A 15,411-nucleotide genomic window follows, 5' to 3' on the forward strand; every position below is an offset into this window, starting at 1 on the left:
TGGTCTTCACAAAGTTCGCTGCTTCAGTGTTATGAGATATTTTTGTCAGATGTTACTATGGTATACTGAAGTATAATTACAAGCATTCCATAAGTGTCAAAAGCTTTTATTGACAATTACATTAAGTTTATGCAAAGAGTCAATATTTGCAGTGTTGACCCTTCTTTTTCAAGACCTCTGCAATCCGCCCTGGCATGCTGTCAATTAACTTCTGGGCCACATCCTGACTGATGGCAGCCCATTCTTGCATAATCAATGCTTGGAGTTTGTCAGAATTTGTGTGTTTTTGTTTGTCCAACCGCCTCTTGAGGATCGACCACAATGGGATTAAGGTCTGGGGAGTTTCCTGGCCATGGACCCAAAATGTCGATGTTTTGTTCCCCGAGCCACTTAGTTATCATTTTTGCCTTATGGCAAGGTGCTCCATCATGCTGGAAAAGGCATTGGTTGTCACCAAACTGTTGGATGTTTGGGATAAGTTGCTCTCGGAGGATGTGTTGGTACCATTCTTTATTAATGGCTGTGTTCTTAGGCAAAATTGTGAGTGAGCCCACTCCCTTGGCTGAGAAGCAACCCCACACATGAATGGTCTCAGGATGCTTTACTGTTGGCATGACACAGGACTTATGGTAGCGCTCACCTTGTCTTCTCCGGACAAGGTGTTTTCCCGGATGCCCCAAACAATCGGAAAGGGGATTCATCAGAGAAAATTACTTTACCCCAGTCCTCAGCAGTCCAATCCCTGTACCTTTTGCAGAATATCAGGTCTGTCCCTGATGTTTTTCCTGGAGAGAAGTGGCTTCTTTGCTGCCCTTCTTGACACCAGGCCATCCTCCAAAAGTCTTCGCCTCACTGTTCATGCAGATGCACTCACACCTGCCTGCTGCCATTCGTGAGCAAGCTCTGCACTGGTGGTGCCCCGATCCCGCAGCTGAATCAACTTTAGGAAATGGTCCTGGCGCTTGCTGGACTTTCTTGGGCGCCCTGACGCCTTCTTCACAACAATTGAACCTCTCTTCTTGAAGTTCTTAATGATCCGATAAATGGTTGATTTAGGTGCACTCTTATCAGAAGCAACATCCTTGCCTGTGAAGCCCTTTTTGTGCAAAGCAATGATGACGGCACGTGTTTCCTTGCAGGTAACCATGGTTAACAGATGAAGAACAATGATTTCAAGCACCACCCTCCTTTTAAAGCTTCCAGTCTGTTATTCTAACTCAATCAGCATGACAGAGTCATCTCCAGCCTTGTCCTCATCAACACTCTCACCTGTGTTAACGAGAGAATCACTGACATGATGGTAGCTGGTCCTTTTGTGGCAGGGCTGAAATGCAGTGGAAATGTTTTTGGGGGGATTAAGTTCATTTTCATGGCAAAGAGGGACTTTGCAGCAATGAATTGCAATTCATCTGATCACTCTTCATGACATTCTGGAGTATATGCAAATTGCCATCATCAAAACTGAGGCAGCAGACTTTGTGAAAATTTGTATTTGTGTCACTCAAAACTTTTGACCACAACTGTACAGTAATATAACCCTGCAGCCCGCCTGGTTTTCAACCTTCCGAAGTTTTCTCATTTCACCCCGCTCCTCCGCACACTCCACTGGCTTCCAGTTGAAGCTCGCATTCACTACAAGACCATGGTGCTTACCTACGGAACAGCACTAGGAACGGCCCCTCCCTACCTTCAGGCTACGCTCAAATCCTACACCCCAACCCAAGCACTCCGTTCTGCCAGATTGGCCCTCCCACCCCTACGGGAGGGCAGCTCCCGCTCAGCCCAGTCCAAGCTCTTCTCTGTCCTGGCACCCCAATAGTGGAACGAGTCCCTGCCCATCTTCCGAAAACATCTTCAAACAGTATCTTAAATAATCCCCCGCCCCCCCAAAAACATACTTAACAAGAACTTGCACTCGTTCTAGCTCGGACTCTACTGATAGCTACGTTGCTGAGGAAAATGTACTTTATATGCCTGTGATATGTGGTTGTCCCACCTAGCTATCTTAAGATGAATGCACTAACTGTACATCGCTCTGGATAAGAGCGTCTGCTAAATGACTAAAATATAATGATAATATAATATATTAGTAGGCATCTGCACTGTAATTAGACTGCAGCCTGCAAGCACCATGATGTAAATTGGGGACTCTAGTCGGGAAGTGAGACACCACTTTTCATAACTAGACAATAAAAAAATGTCTGCCCTTGCCATAAATTTGGTTTCATTTATTTGGGCTCTGCTACCACCTAGTGCTTAGTTATACTTGTGCACCACCCTCTCCAGGTAGAAATTACCCTGATATATGATATACTTGTTCTAACTCAAATATGAACAAATAATGAAACACGTTTGATTTTGAATTGCGTAATCTCATTTTTAGCCGATTATCAAAGATCTCTGCGATTATTCGATAATTGTCTTCAGGCACAATACAAGGCCACGTGCAAGAGATCTGGAGGTCCTTGCTATATCCTGTCGCACTTATGACGAACCCCCTGCTTTCAAACAAACACGCAAAGGTATTTAAAACGCGATAAAACTGGATTATTCCATTAAAACAGGTGGTGAAATATTGTATTTAAACGATATGTTGTTAAATTTCCATTTGTTAGATTTCGTTGAGGAGGAATAACGTCACGTGTGTTTGCATGCTAAAGTAGCACCTGTTAGTTAGTTACCCAGAGCCTAACGTTAGGTAGTTATCTAGTTTGCTTTTTGGCCAGCCTGTTATAGTTGCGCTCTAGTTTATTGACACTCTTGTACGTTTTTTTTTAAATAATTAAATACGTCTTCAAAAATAAGTTACAATTGAAAAAAAACGTTCACACGTGTACTGTGGTAAGTTGCAAGTATTTTTTCAAGGTAAAAATAGCCATTCAACCAGTTTAGAAAAGAGAAAACAGGACATTCCGCTTCATTATAACGTTACCACTGTGAACATGGTGAAGGGGAAAGAACTGTCTGAGGATGTCAGGAATTTGATTATAACCAAACATGGGCTTAAGCAAGGTTACAAATCCATCTCCCGAGACCTTGGGATTGCTGTTTCCACAGTTCGCAATGTTATCAGGAAGCATGATGTGCATGGAATTGTAGTCAACCTCCCAGGACGTGGTCGCAAGAAGAATCTGGTTCCACCGGTTGAAAAAGATAAAACTCGGAAGAAGAATCTGGTTACACCGGTTGAAAAAGATAAAACTCGCAAGAAGAATCTGGTTCGAACGGTTGAAAAAGATAAAACTCGCAAGAAGAATCTGGTTCGAACGGTTGAAAAAGCAGATCGATCTGCAGCTGTCCAAAAGAAAATGGCATCTGTTTGTGACGCCACCAATGAAGACAAGGAAAAGGGTTCAGAGTCGACGGAGTCTCAGGTGCGTTAGAAAGGCTGCTAACATTAGCAGGTTATCTAACTAGGCCAACTAACAATCTTAAAACAAGTCTTACATTCAGAAATTGCAAACAAATAGCTCGCTAGATACACACTTTAAATTGTAGGCTGGACAGAAAGTGAGGGGGAGTAGAGGGAGAGTATAATGAAGCAATGAGGGAAGTCAGAGGAAGATATTTTGGGAAGTCCAAAGCAAGGTAGCTAGAGAGCAACAACAGAGGGGACTTTAACAGGGAGAGAGAGAGAACACACACGGCTCCAGTTTGAGGGCCATAAAGCATGAGGTGAGGCCACATCACAACCTTCATCATTTGCACAAGCCCCCGAAGGTAAATGAAGGGTCTTTATGATACATGTCTAGGTAATGTACTGTGTCCCCACCACCTTGTTTCAGGACAAGGAACATCCACGGGTTCTCATCCCAGAGTTGTGTCGTTCTTTCTACCAACTCGGCTGGGTTACAGGGACAGGAGGGGGGCTAAGTTTGAGACGTGGGTAAGTGCTCTTATTTAATATTGTTGGATCATTTTTAATTCTGAACCTCATACATGACTTGTTCTTTAGTTAAACATGGCAGCCCGCCATGAAAAATGGCAAAGAGTATCTGCAAACAAAAATCTATGTATATGTAGGCTAGCTAATGAACATTCACCTCCCCATGTCTTTCTACCTAGAGATCAGATCTACATCGCCCCGTCTGGAGTCCAGAAGGAGAGAATACAGGTGAGCTGGACTGGTGTTTTGCTTTCATATCGTCATAGATCCAACTTGGGCTACTTAGTTTGACCAGTTTTCTGGAGATATATGTAAATGTTTCTCGTGTGTGTGTGTTTGGTGCACCCTGTAGCCAGATGACATATTTGTCTGTGACGTGGAGGAGAGGGACATCAGCTGCCCACCCCCCTGGAAGAAGCTGAAGAAGAGCCAGTGCACCCCTCTGTTCATGAATGCCTACACTATGAGAGGTGAGGTTTCTGTTCATGAATGCCTACACTATGAGAGGTGAGGTCTCACTGTTCATGAATGCCTACACTATGAGAGGTGAGGTCTGTGTCTATAGTTCTACAGCTTACCTTGGAAACAAACCCACTTTCACAACAACAACCACAGCTGTCGTAAGCGTTAGCTCCATACGTTAGGTGTCAGAGGAGCTGATGTCACTGCTTGATGGTCTGTCACTGGCTAGCTAATATATTTAGTTGCCCTATTTCAACATCTTTGAGGCATGGAATGAGGCTGTATTGTATTAAACCCACAGACCTAATAGGCCAACATGCTAACTGTCTCCCTCCTGTTCCTCAGCGGCTCAGGCCGTCATCCACACCCACTCCAAGGCTGCCGTCATGGCAACTCTGTTTTATCCCGGCAAGGAGTTCCGCATAACTCACCAGGAGATGATCAAGGGAATCCGCAAGGGCACCTCCGGCACCAACTACAGGTGGGTAAGTGGCTAGGTGCAGTAGTTGTGCTTTCATGTTGAAAGTACAGGCGTGAAAACATCCAGCCAGAGTGCTCAATGGACTGTAGTGTGAATGTATGCACTGAAAAAGTCCAGCGACGACAGTTTATGGAAAATCCAAATGTTACCTTGTAACTCCCATAAACTTTGGCACATTTTCACTAAGGGGAAACTGACACTTGATTTTTAGATAGTGGCCCTATGACTATGCATTCTGCACACACACCCACGTTGACTGTGTGTGTGCAGATATGATGAAACGCTGGTGGTGCCCATCATTGAGAACACCCCGGAGGAGCAGGACCTGAAGGAGCGCATGGCGCTGGCCATGGAGCAGTACCCAGACTCCTGTGCTGTCCTCGTCCGGCGCCACGGCGTCTACGTGTGGGGGGAGTCCTGGGAGAAGGCCAAGACCATGTGAGTTCATTAATAATTATGAAGTAACACAATTAATGTTTATATAAGTGATTAACTAATAATTATAAATAGTATACAATTAATGCTTGTATAAGTGTTACTGTGAATGTGTCATTAGACTAAATGTATCACTGCTCCACGTGTGGCATGATTGTGTGTAGATAGACATATATTCACTGTTTTTAAATGCGTGATTGGTGCCTTCCAGAGGTTTGTGTGGTAATGGATTATCCGTGTGTCCCAGGTGTGAATGTTATGACTACCTATTTGACATCGCCGTCCAAATGAAGCAGAGTGGGATGGATCCTTCGGCACCACCCGTTGAAGAGAACCATTACTACGACGTCCAACAATCCCAATAAATGGAGGCAAACAATCAGCGCCTAAAATGAACACCTGACAAATGTGGGTCGATTTTTGGAATTGGGTAAGATGTCTATTTCACCAGACACATTGGCGGGTGGACAGGGCTCCACAGTGCGAGCATTTCACTCGAATTTGTGAATAAAAAAATAGTCAAGTTTGATCACATTTATAGTAAAATAAATGCTGCAGTAGCTATTTTCAAAGGATTTCTGCCGTTTTGTTTCATAGCTGGTGATGTATAGCTTCGCGCTGCAACGCTGTCTGGCTGGGGGCTGTGCGCACGTAAAGAGCTGAGTGAAAGATTACATTTTAGAAGCTCTGTGCACAGGTATAAAGGTTGGTCTAATTTACTTGAAAATAAAGTCTACTGAAGTGATACTCTGTCCTTGTTTTTCTTGGCTTTTTACATTGTTTTGTTCACATGCTAAGTTGCTTTTCTATGTTTGAGTTTCAACTGCTAGGGAAGAGAAGACAACGCTTCTACTGGTCAGACTCGATCTCACAGGCAGAAACATTGGCACATTTTTGTCTGTGATATTTTGGTTAAAAGACTTGGGTCACAAAAAATGAAATTAAACAATATACCACTTTACTACTTACTAGTAATATATTTATTGTTTTAGAAACATTACAAAGCATGCTCATCAGTTTTTTGTGTTTATTTTAAGTGAAAAAAATATTTAGCCTGGTAGATTTATTTTGGGTATATCTTCCTGCCACAGTGGCTGGGTACCAAAAAGTTACTTTTATGTCCTGAAAACAATCATTAGAAATGTCAGAAAATGTTTTTAATATACCGTATAGACAGTAATAGTGGAATGATAGTGTTTCACAATATTTTACCACAACATGTGTATTAGAGGCCCACACAACATTGCATTCTAATGGTGCAGCCTTCTTATTTGTCAACAAAAGACGGACTGGCTCTTGTCAAATTGACTGGGCCTGAGGCCACACGCTAACCGATTGTGCCACAGACTGTAGCACAATCCGTGTGCGTGCAGTACTTCTACAAATCGCTCAGCCCCAGTCAATTTGACAAGAGATTTGCTGGCCACAAAGATATGACATGTAGCTCCTTTTAAAAATACTTTTGGGGGGGGGGGGGAGTTTTAATTAAATCTCTTTTTAAAGATTAGGCTTTCCGCCATAACGCCAGGTCTATTGGCCTCTCGTATTGACATAGGCTCCTCATGATGCTCTAGTACTGCATGGTCTAATGTTAAAGTGGGTGTCAAAGAAACGTTTTGAGCTGTTAAAGGTGACTACAGGGTATAACTCTGACCAGACAGTCTGTATCAGTATCATCTGAAGTATAACAAGATGAAGTGTCTATTCTCTCAGCACTCTCTCTAAAGCCTTTCTTGAGCATTCAATGTAATCTGAAAGAATACGTTTTATAGAAGGGGTGGGTGTCATATCGAGCAAACGCCTGTCTGCACTTATAGAATTCAGGTTTAGCGGGAGTCAACTAGGGTTACTGTCTCGCATACTGCAAATCAAACAAAGCCTGACCGATGTGGATTGGACACAGGCAAACAGACATTCACATAATAAAGGAGAACATGAATCATGTCTGATCAATTAAAAATGAGAATTCATGTTAGTGTGTTGGAACAGTTTTTTCTCTCAATTGTATTGTGAAATGAAATGTGCACTGGGATTGGTTAATACTTGCACTGAGGCAAAGAGAGTTGCATAGAAATGGTGTAGTTTCAAGATAGTTTGTGTGGGAGTCTTCCAATTCAGACCTGTCTCTTCCTGGTTTTGTCTTCCTTCATCCCATGTCACTGCATGGTCGCTGTCCACGTTAAGGTGGTGCTGAACCTCAAATTCCAGGATTTGGATTCTGCTGCTGTCCATGGTGCTGAATCTCAGATCACTGCTGTGGCCTTGTTTGTTTAGATCTGGCATTCTATGTGTTTTAATTAAGAGTGATTACTGAGGGTAACCAACCTCTGCTTGACTATTCTGCATAGCAGGTTAAATGAATGATTCACCCGAATTAGTAGTGTTGATACCCTCTCCCTGAATTCTTTTTTTGGGTGGAGAAATAAATATATTTGGCTTATACAGTGCCTTCAGAAAGTATTCATACCCTAGTAGTAGCAGGCAAGGTGATCCCATCTCACCTCTGCTATTTTTGTCTATGGAGCCCTGGCCCAAGCAATCTGACAATCGGAAAAACGACACCAATATCTAAAATCCACCGATCACGTCATCTCATTATACGCCGACTATATCTTACTTTATCTAGACCATGTATCTCAATTCCTCCCAAAAGCTTTGAAGATCATAGACAAATTCAGCTCCATCTCAAGTTATAAAGGAAATCTAACCAAATCTGCCCTACTGCCTGTCAAAACCCCGATGGAGGACTCCATCTCTACTTATAGAATCCCAATGGAGGACTCCATCTCTACTTATAGAATCTCAATGGAGGACTCCATTTCTACTTATAGAATCCTAATGGAGGACTCCATCTCTACTTATAGAATCCCAATGGAGGACTCCATCTCTACTTATGGAATCCCGATGGAGGACTCCATCTCTACTTATGGAATCCCGATGGAGGACTCCATCTCTACTTATGGAATCCCGATGGAGGACTCCATCTCTACTTATGGAATCCCGATGGAGGACTCCATCTCTACTTATGGAATCCTGATGGAGGACTCCATCTCTACTTATAGAATCCCAATGGAGGACTCCATCTCTACTTATAGAATCCCAATGGAGGACTCCATCTCTACTTATGGAATCCCGATGGAGGACTCCATCTCTACTTATGGAATCCCGATGGAGGACTCCATCTCTACTTATAGAATCCCAATGGAGGACTCCATCTCTACTTATGGAATCTCAATCGTTTCCCATTTTAAATATTTGGGAATAGATATTTCAGAATGCTCTATTCAATCCAACCTCAGATGGACTAACATCCCAGTTGCTTTAACTGGCAGAATATCTATTGTCAAAATGAATATACTGACACAGCTGAATTACTGTAGTTGAATATCTATTGTCAAAATGAATATACTGACACAGCTGAATTACTGTAGTTGTATATCTATTGTCAAAATGTATATACTGACACGGCTGAATTACTGTAGTTGTATATCTATTGTCAAAATGTATATACTGACACGGCTGAATTACTGTAGTTCAATGCTTCCCTTGTCTCCCCCTTCTGGCTATCGGGATAATATCCATAGTGCAGTTTCAAAGTGTGTATGGCAAGGTAAGTGAGCCAGGATAAAATGAACAAACTTTAAATTGTATTTCCAGGCACTAGCATTTCTTCCCATCATACATTGGTTTAGACACGATTCTTCCGCCACCTGGCTGAGTATAGAGAGACATATGGTGTCTCCTATTGCCCTGGAAGAGGTGGTCTCCACTGATATATCCCTTAAACAATGTAATATGGTGTCTCCTATTGCCCTGGAAGAGGTGGTCTCCACTGATATATCCCTTAAACAATGTAATATGGTGTTTCCTATTGACCTGGAAGAGGTGGTCTCCACTGATATATCCCTTAAACAATGTAATATGGTGTCTCCTATTGCCCTGGAAGAGGTGGTCTTCACTGATATATCCATTAAACAATGTAATATGGTGTATCCTATTGCCCTGGAAGAGGTGGTCTCCACTGATATATCCCTTAAACAATGTAATATGGTGTCTCCTATTGCCCTGGAAGAGGTGGTCTCCACTGATATATCCCTTAAACAATGTAATATGGTGTCTCCTATTGCCCTGGAAGAGGTGGTCTCCACTGATATATCCCTTAAACAATAAACTACTATTTGGTCCTATTATTGCTCTCACAATCTCTATTTGGAGCAACATTTTTAAACAATGTAACTGGGAATCAAAATGTCATGCCCTTACTCTAATATTTCACAATAACTCCTTGTGATCTGGAGTGCAGCCTTTTATAATATACACTGCTCAAAAAAATAAAGGGAACACTTAAACAACACAATGTAACTCCAAGTCAATCACACTTCTGTGAAATCAAACTGTCCACTTAGGAAGCAACACTGATTGACAATACATTTCACATGCTGTTGTGCAAATGGAATAGACAACAGGTGGAAATTATAGGCAATTAGCAAGACACCCCCAATAAAGGACTGGTTTTGCAGGTGGTGACCACAGACCACTTCTCAGTTCCTATGCTTCCTGGCTGATGTTTTGGTCACTTTTGAATGCTGGCGGTGCTTTCACTCTAGTGGTAGCATGAGACGGAGTCTACAACCCACACAAGTGGCTCAGGTAGTGCAGCTCATCCAGGATGGCACATCAATGTGAGCTGTGGCAAGAAGGTTTGCTGTGTCTGTCAGCGTAGTGTCCAGAGCATGGAGGCGCTACCAGGAGACAGGCCAGTACATCAGGAGACGTGGAGGAGGCCGTAGGAGGGCAACAACCCAGCAGCAGGACCGCTACCTCCGCCTTTGTGCAAGGAGGAGCAGGAGGAGCACTGCCAGAGCCCTGCAAAATGACCTCCAGCAGGCCACAAATGTGCATGTGTCTGCTCAAACGGTCAGAAACAGACTCCATGAGGGTGGTATGAGGGCCCGACGTCCACAGGTGGGGGTTGTGCTTACAGCCCAACACCATGCAGGACGTTTGGCATTTGCCAGAGAACACCAAGATTGGCAAATTTGCCACTGGCGCTCTGTGCTCTTCACAGATGAAAGCAGGTTCACACTGAGCACATGTGACAGACGTGACAGAGTCTGGAGACGCCGTGGAGAACGTTCTGCTGCCTGCAACATCCTCCAGCATGACCGGTTTTGCGGTGGGTCAGTCATAGTGTGGGGTGGCATTTCTTTGGGGGGCCGCACAGCCCTCCATGTGCTCGCCAGAGGTAGCCTGACTGCCATTAGGTACCGAGATGAGATCCTCAAATGCCTTGTGAGACCATATGCTGGTGCGGTTGGCCCTGGGTTCCTCCTAATGCAAGACAATGCTAGACCTCATGTGGCTGGAGTGTGTCAGCAGTTCCTGCAAGAGGAAGGCATTGATGCTATGGACTGGCCCGCCCGTTCCCCAGACCTGAATCCAATTGAGCACATCTGGGACATCATGTCTCGCTCCATCCACCAACGCCAAGTTGCACCACAGACTGTCCAGGAGTTGGCGGATGCTTTAGTCCAGGTCTGGGAAGAGATCCCTCAGGAGACCATCCGCCACCTCATCAGGAGCATGCCCAGGCGTTGTAGGGAGGTCATACAGGCACGTGGAGGCCACACACACTACTGAGCCTCATTTTGACTTGTTTTAAGGACATTACATCAAAGTTGGATCAGCCTGTAGTGTGGTTTTCCACTTTAATTTTGAGGGTGACTCCAAATCCAGACCTCCATGGGTTGATACATTTGATTTCCATTGATAATTTTTGTGTGATTTTGTTGTCAGCACATTCAACTATGTAAAGAAAAAAGTATTTAATAAGATCCCTTTATTTTTTTTAGCAGTGTATAAACAACTTTTGGAATGCTCTTATTCTGAGCTAGCCATAAAAGTATGGTCCACAGATCTAATTGAATCTGAACAATCCTTTAACTGGAACAGAATATGGAAAAATATGACCTTGGCATCCCGTAATCCGAACCATCAATTTATACGCTTATACAGACTGTATGACACCAAGGAAAAGTTTTACGATGAAATTGGCCCCAACTCCCAACTGTTCACTGTGTCCCCTAAACCAGGTAGGCACATTCCTCCATATGATGTGGGAGTGCCCTGCAGTTAACTGCTTTTGGGGCAAAGTTATTAAATGAAGTGCAAATATTCAATGTTATTGCATCTGTTACTTAACGATGATAGCTCCTTGAATCAATTAATCAGAGACGATTACTGCTGGTTCTTAGATGGCGATCACCTGACTCTCTCCCAATTGGCCAGTGGCTACAGGTACTATTAGAAGTTATAACATTAGAATGATCAACACCGAGATTAAATGGTGCAGGTAAGGAAACAATTGAGGCCTGGACAAATTATACGTGACTCTGTAAAGAATCTCAGCTAAAGCCCAACTCATACAAATAAACAATTTAATAAAGCCCAACACGTCTACAAACAATATGTACAGTGCCATCAGAGGATTCATACCTCTTGACTTATTCCATATTTTGTTGTTACAGCCTGAATTCAGAATGGATTCTCACAGATCTACATAAAATACCCCATGGTGACAAAGTGAAAACATGTTTTTAGAAATCTTAGTAAATGTATTGAAAATGAAATACACATCTCATTTACGTAAGTATTCACACCCCTGAGTCAATATTTTGTAGAAGCACCTTTGGTGGCGATCAGCTTTGCACATCTGGATTCTGGGATTTTCTCCCATTCTTCCTTTCAGATTTTCTCAAACTGTTAAATTAGATGGGGGATCAGCAGTGTAAAGCAATCTTCAAGTCTTTCCACAGATTTTCAATAGGATTCAAGTCTGGGCTTTGGCTGGGCCACTCAAGGACTTTCACATTCTTGTTCTGAAGCCATTCTAGCGTTGCTTTGGCTGTATGCTTGGGGTCATTGTCCTGTTGGAATGTAAATCTTTGCCCCAGTCTAAGGACGTTTGCATTCTGAAGTAGGTTCTCATCAAGGATTTGCCTGTATTTGGTTCCATTCATTGTTCCCTCTATCCTTACCAGTCTCCCAGTCCCTGGCAGCTGAAAAGCATCTCCATAGCATGATGCTGCCGCCACCATACTTCACGGTAGGAATGGTGTTATGAGTGATGAGCGGTGCCTGGTTTTCTCCAGACACAGCGCTTTGCATTCAGGCCAAAGAGTCACATTTTTGTCTCATCAGACCACAGAATCTTTAGCCTTATGCTCTGAGTCTTTCACTTAACTTTTTGAAAACTCCAGGCGTGCTGTCATGTGCCTTTTTCTCAGGAGTGGCTTCCATCTGGCCACTCTCCCATAAAGCCCAGATTGGTGAAGTGCGGTAGAGACTGTTGTCCTTCTGGCAGGGAACTCTGTAGTTCTGTCATTGGGTTCCTGGTCACCTCCCTGACCAATGTCTTTCTTGCCGGTTTGGTCGGACGGCCAGCTCTAGGCAGAGTCTAGGTAGTTCCATATTTTCCAGACCACTGTGCTCTTGGAAACTTTATACAGTCTAGAATTGTTTCTAAATCATGTTGAAACAATTGAATTGGCCACAGGTGGACTCCAATCAAGTTGTAGTGACATCTCAAGGATAATCAAAGGAAATTGGATGCACCTGAGCTCAATTTGGAGTGGCATATATTCCACAATTTGTTGTTACAGCCTGAATTCTACACAACCTGAATTCTACACACAATACCCCATAACGACAAAGTGAAAACGTGTTTTCAGATATTTTCGCAAAACTATTGAAAATGAAATACAGAAATATATCATTTACATAAGTATTCACACCCCTGAGACAATACATGTTAGAATCACCTTTGGCAGCGATTACAACGCTCTAAGAGCTTTGCACACCTGAATTTTTCTTTTAGAAATTCTTGAATCTGTCAAGTTGGTTGTTCATCATTGCTAGTCAGCCATTTTTAAGTCTTGCCATAGATTTCCAAGCCGATTTAAGTCAAAACTGTAACTAGGCCGCTCAGGAACATTCAATGTCGTCTTGGTGAGCAACTCCAGTGTATATTTGGCATTGTGTTTTAGGTTATTGTCCTGCAGAAAGGTGAATTTGGAAAGCAGACTGAACCAGGTTTTCCACTAGGATTTTACCTGTGCTTAGCTCTATTCTGTTTATTTTTATCCTAAATAACTCCTTAGTCCTTGCCTACCTATAACATAATATATTCACCACCATGCTTGAAAATGTGAAGAGAGGCACTCTGATGTATTGTGTTGGATTTGCCCCAAACATAATGCTTTGTATTCAGGACATAAAGTTAATTTCTTTGCCACATTATTTTTGCAGCTTTACTTTAGTGCCTTATTGCAAACAGGATGCATGTTTTGGAGTATTTTTATTCTGTACAGGCTTCCTTCATTTCAATCTGTCATTTAGGTTATTATTGTGGAGTAACTACAATGTTGTTGATCCATCCTCAGTTCTCCTATCACAGCTATTAAACTCTGTAACAGTTTTTAAAGTCACCATTGGCCTCATGGTGAAATCCCTGAGCGGTTTCCTTCCTCTCCGGCAACGGAGTTAAGAAGGATGCCTGCATCTTTGTAATGACTGGGTGTATTGATGCACCATCCAAAGTGTAATTATTAACTTCACCATGCTCAAAGGGATATTCAATGTCAGCTTTTTTTATTTGACACATCTACCAATAGGTGCCCTTCTTTGCGAGGCGTTGGAAAACCTCCCTGGTCTTTGTGGTTGAATCTGTGTTTGAAATTCACTGTTCGACAGAGGGACGTTACAGATAATTGTATGTGTGGGGTACAGAGATGAGGTAGTCATTTTACAATCATGTTGAACACTATTATTGCACACAGAGTGACTCCATGCAACTTATTATGTGAATTGTTATGCACAGTTTTACTCCTGAACCTATTTAGTCTTGCCATAACAAAGGGATTGAATACTTATGGACTCAAGACGTTTCAGCTTTTCATTTTTTAATTAATTTGTAAACATTTGTAAAAACATTTAGTCTTAGATGGATTTCTTTCAGACCAGGTTTTGTTCTAAGTAGGGATGTAGAATGTGTCTAAAATGACAATGCTCCTGCCTTGATATTCTCCTAAGGATATGCTTCTGCCAGCCAGGCCCCGTTTAGCTCAGTTGGTAGAGCATGGCGCTTGCAACGCCAGGGTTGTGGGTTCGATTCCCACGGGGGGCCAGTATGAAAATAAAATAAATGTATGCACTCATTAACTGTAAAGTCGCTCTGGATAAGAGCGTCTGCTAAATGTAAATGCGACCATTATTAATTATTATTAAATGGGACCATTATTATTATTTAGACTAGAGAGAATCTGGTTTAACCTCTGCATTAGACTTTCAACATAGCCTGATATGTTTTAGAAGTTATTCAAGTTTTAGTTTGCTCCACAGAACGTGTAGATCAGGACTGTTTTGATCTACATTAACTGATCTCCCAGGTGATAAATGAAACATTACACGTGCGCCCAACCTATAGGGCTGACTGTCAGTCAACCTCACAGCCAGTCGTCTCCTGAGGACACTCCCCTGTGTAGTGGCAAATGGATGTCCCAGTGCTCCTGCCAACACTGCTTCCTTTCATTTCCATCATGGAATTCCACCCTGGCTAGCGTGTGCCGCGCGGTCTCCAGTAACATCAGACGGTGCCTGTGGATCCCATCTCTGAGCGCGCCGCCACTCTCCCGCTCTCATCCCAGTTCTTCATCACACATCAGCGGGGAGTTCTTACAGGATGCTCCTCCGTACGCCCGACTGACTTCCCTCGTCTAGTCTGCTGTGTGTGCTGAAAATAGGCTTGTGTTGTTAACTTAATAGCGTAGTCAAATATACCACTGGATCCAGAAGATCCCCTCTGTGTTGCTATGCTAATGCTGTAAGAAATACATATTGTGATGGGCAAGGCACTGCTGGAAAATTGTGAAGAAAATCCTGTTTTGACAATGTATTACACAAATGGTTTTGTTAGCAATCCTCTTTTCAGAAATGTTTTTTTTATATCTATACATTGTCTCAAACACGTATCACATTGAAACATTGAACTGTGGCCTACATCCATGAGTGATTGGAATTAGAGCTCCTGTTTACATGTCCACTGCAAGAGCATCTCCGTCTTGAAGGACCATGAACAGAGTTTGAGTGA

At 42.8% G+C, this 15,411-nt stretch overlaps 1 protein-coding gene across 2 annotated transcripts; it reads left to right on the forward strand.

Annotated features, from left to right (window-relative positions):
- The first annotated feature begins 2,473 nt into the window (after positions 1 to 2,473).
- Positions 2,474 to 6,008, forward strand: LOC311111896 (methylthioribulose-1-phosphate dehydratase-like). Of its 2 annotated transcripts, none has more exons than XM_084154817.1 (7): positions 2,474 to 2,522; positions 3,786 to 3,886; positions 4,066 to 4,114; positions 4,239 to 4,356; positions 4,694 to 4,829; positions 5,100 to 5,267; positions 5,512 to 6,008. In XM_084154817.1, exons 1-7 carry the CDS (start codon positions 2,487 to 2,489, stop codon positions 5,627 to 5,629), a joined length of 726 nt encoding a protein of 241 aa, XP_084010943.1. In that variant the 5' UTR covers positions 2,474 to 2,486; the 3' UTR covers positions 5,630 to 6,008. The 2 variants fall into 2 exon arrangements, with proteins under 2 accessions (XP_084010943.1, XP_084010942.1); XM_084154816.1 differs by having other exon boundaries at positions 2,481 to 3,374.
- The last annotated feature ends 9,403 nt before the right edge of the window (positions 6,009 to 15,411 follow it).

This window comes from Coregonus lavaretus, assembly GCF_964263955.1.
Source record: "Coregonus lavaretus genome assembly, chromosome: 37".
NCBI classification, from domain to species: Eukaryota; Metazoa; Chordata; class Actinopteri; order Salmoniformes; family Salmonidae; genus Coregonus; species Coregonus lavaretus.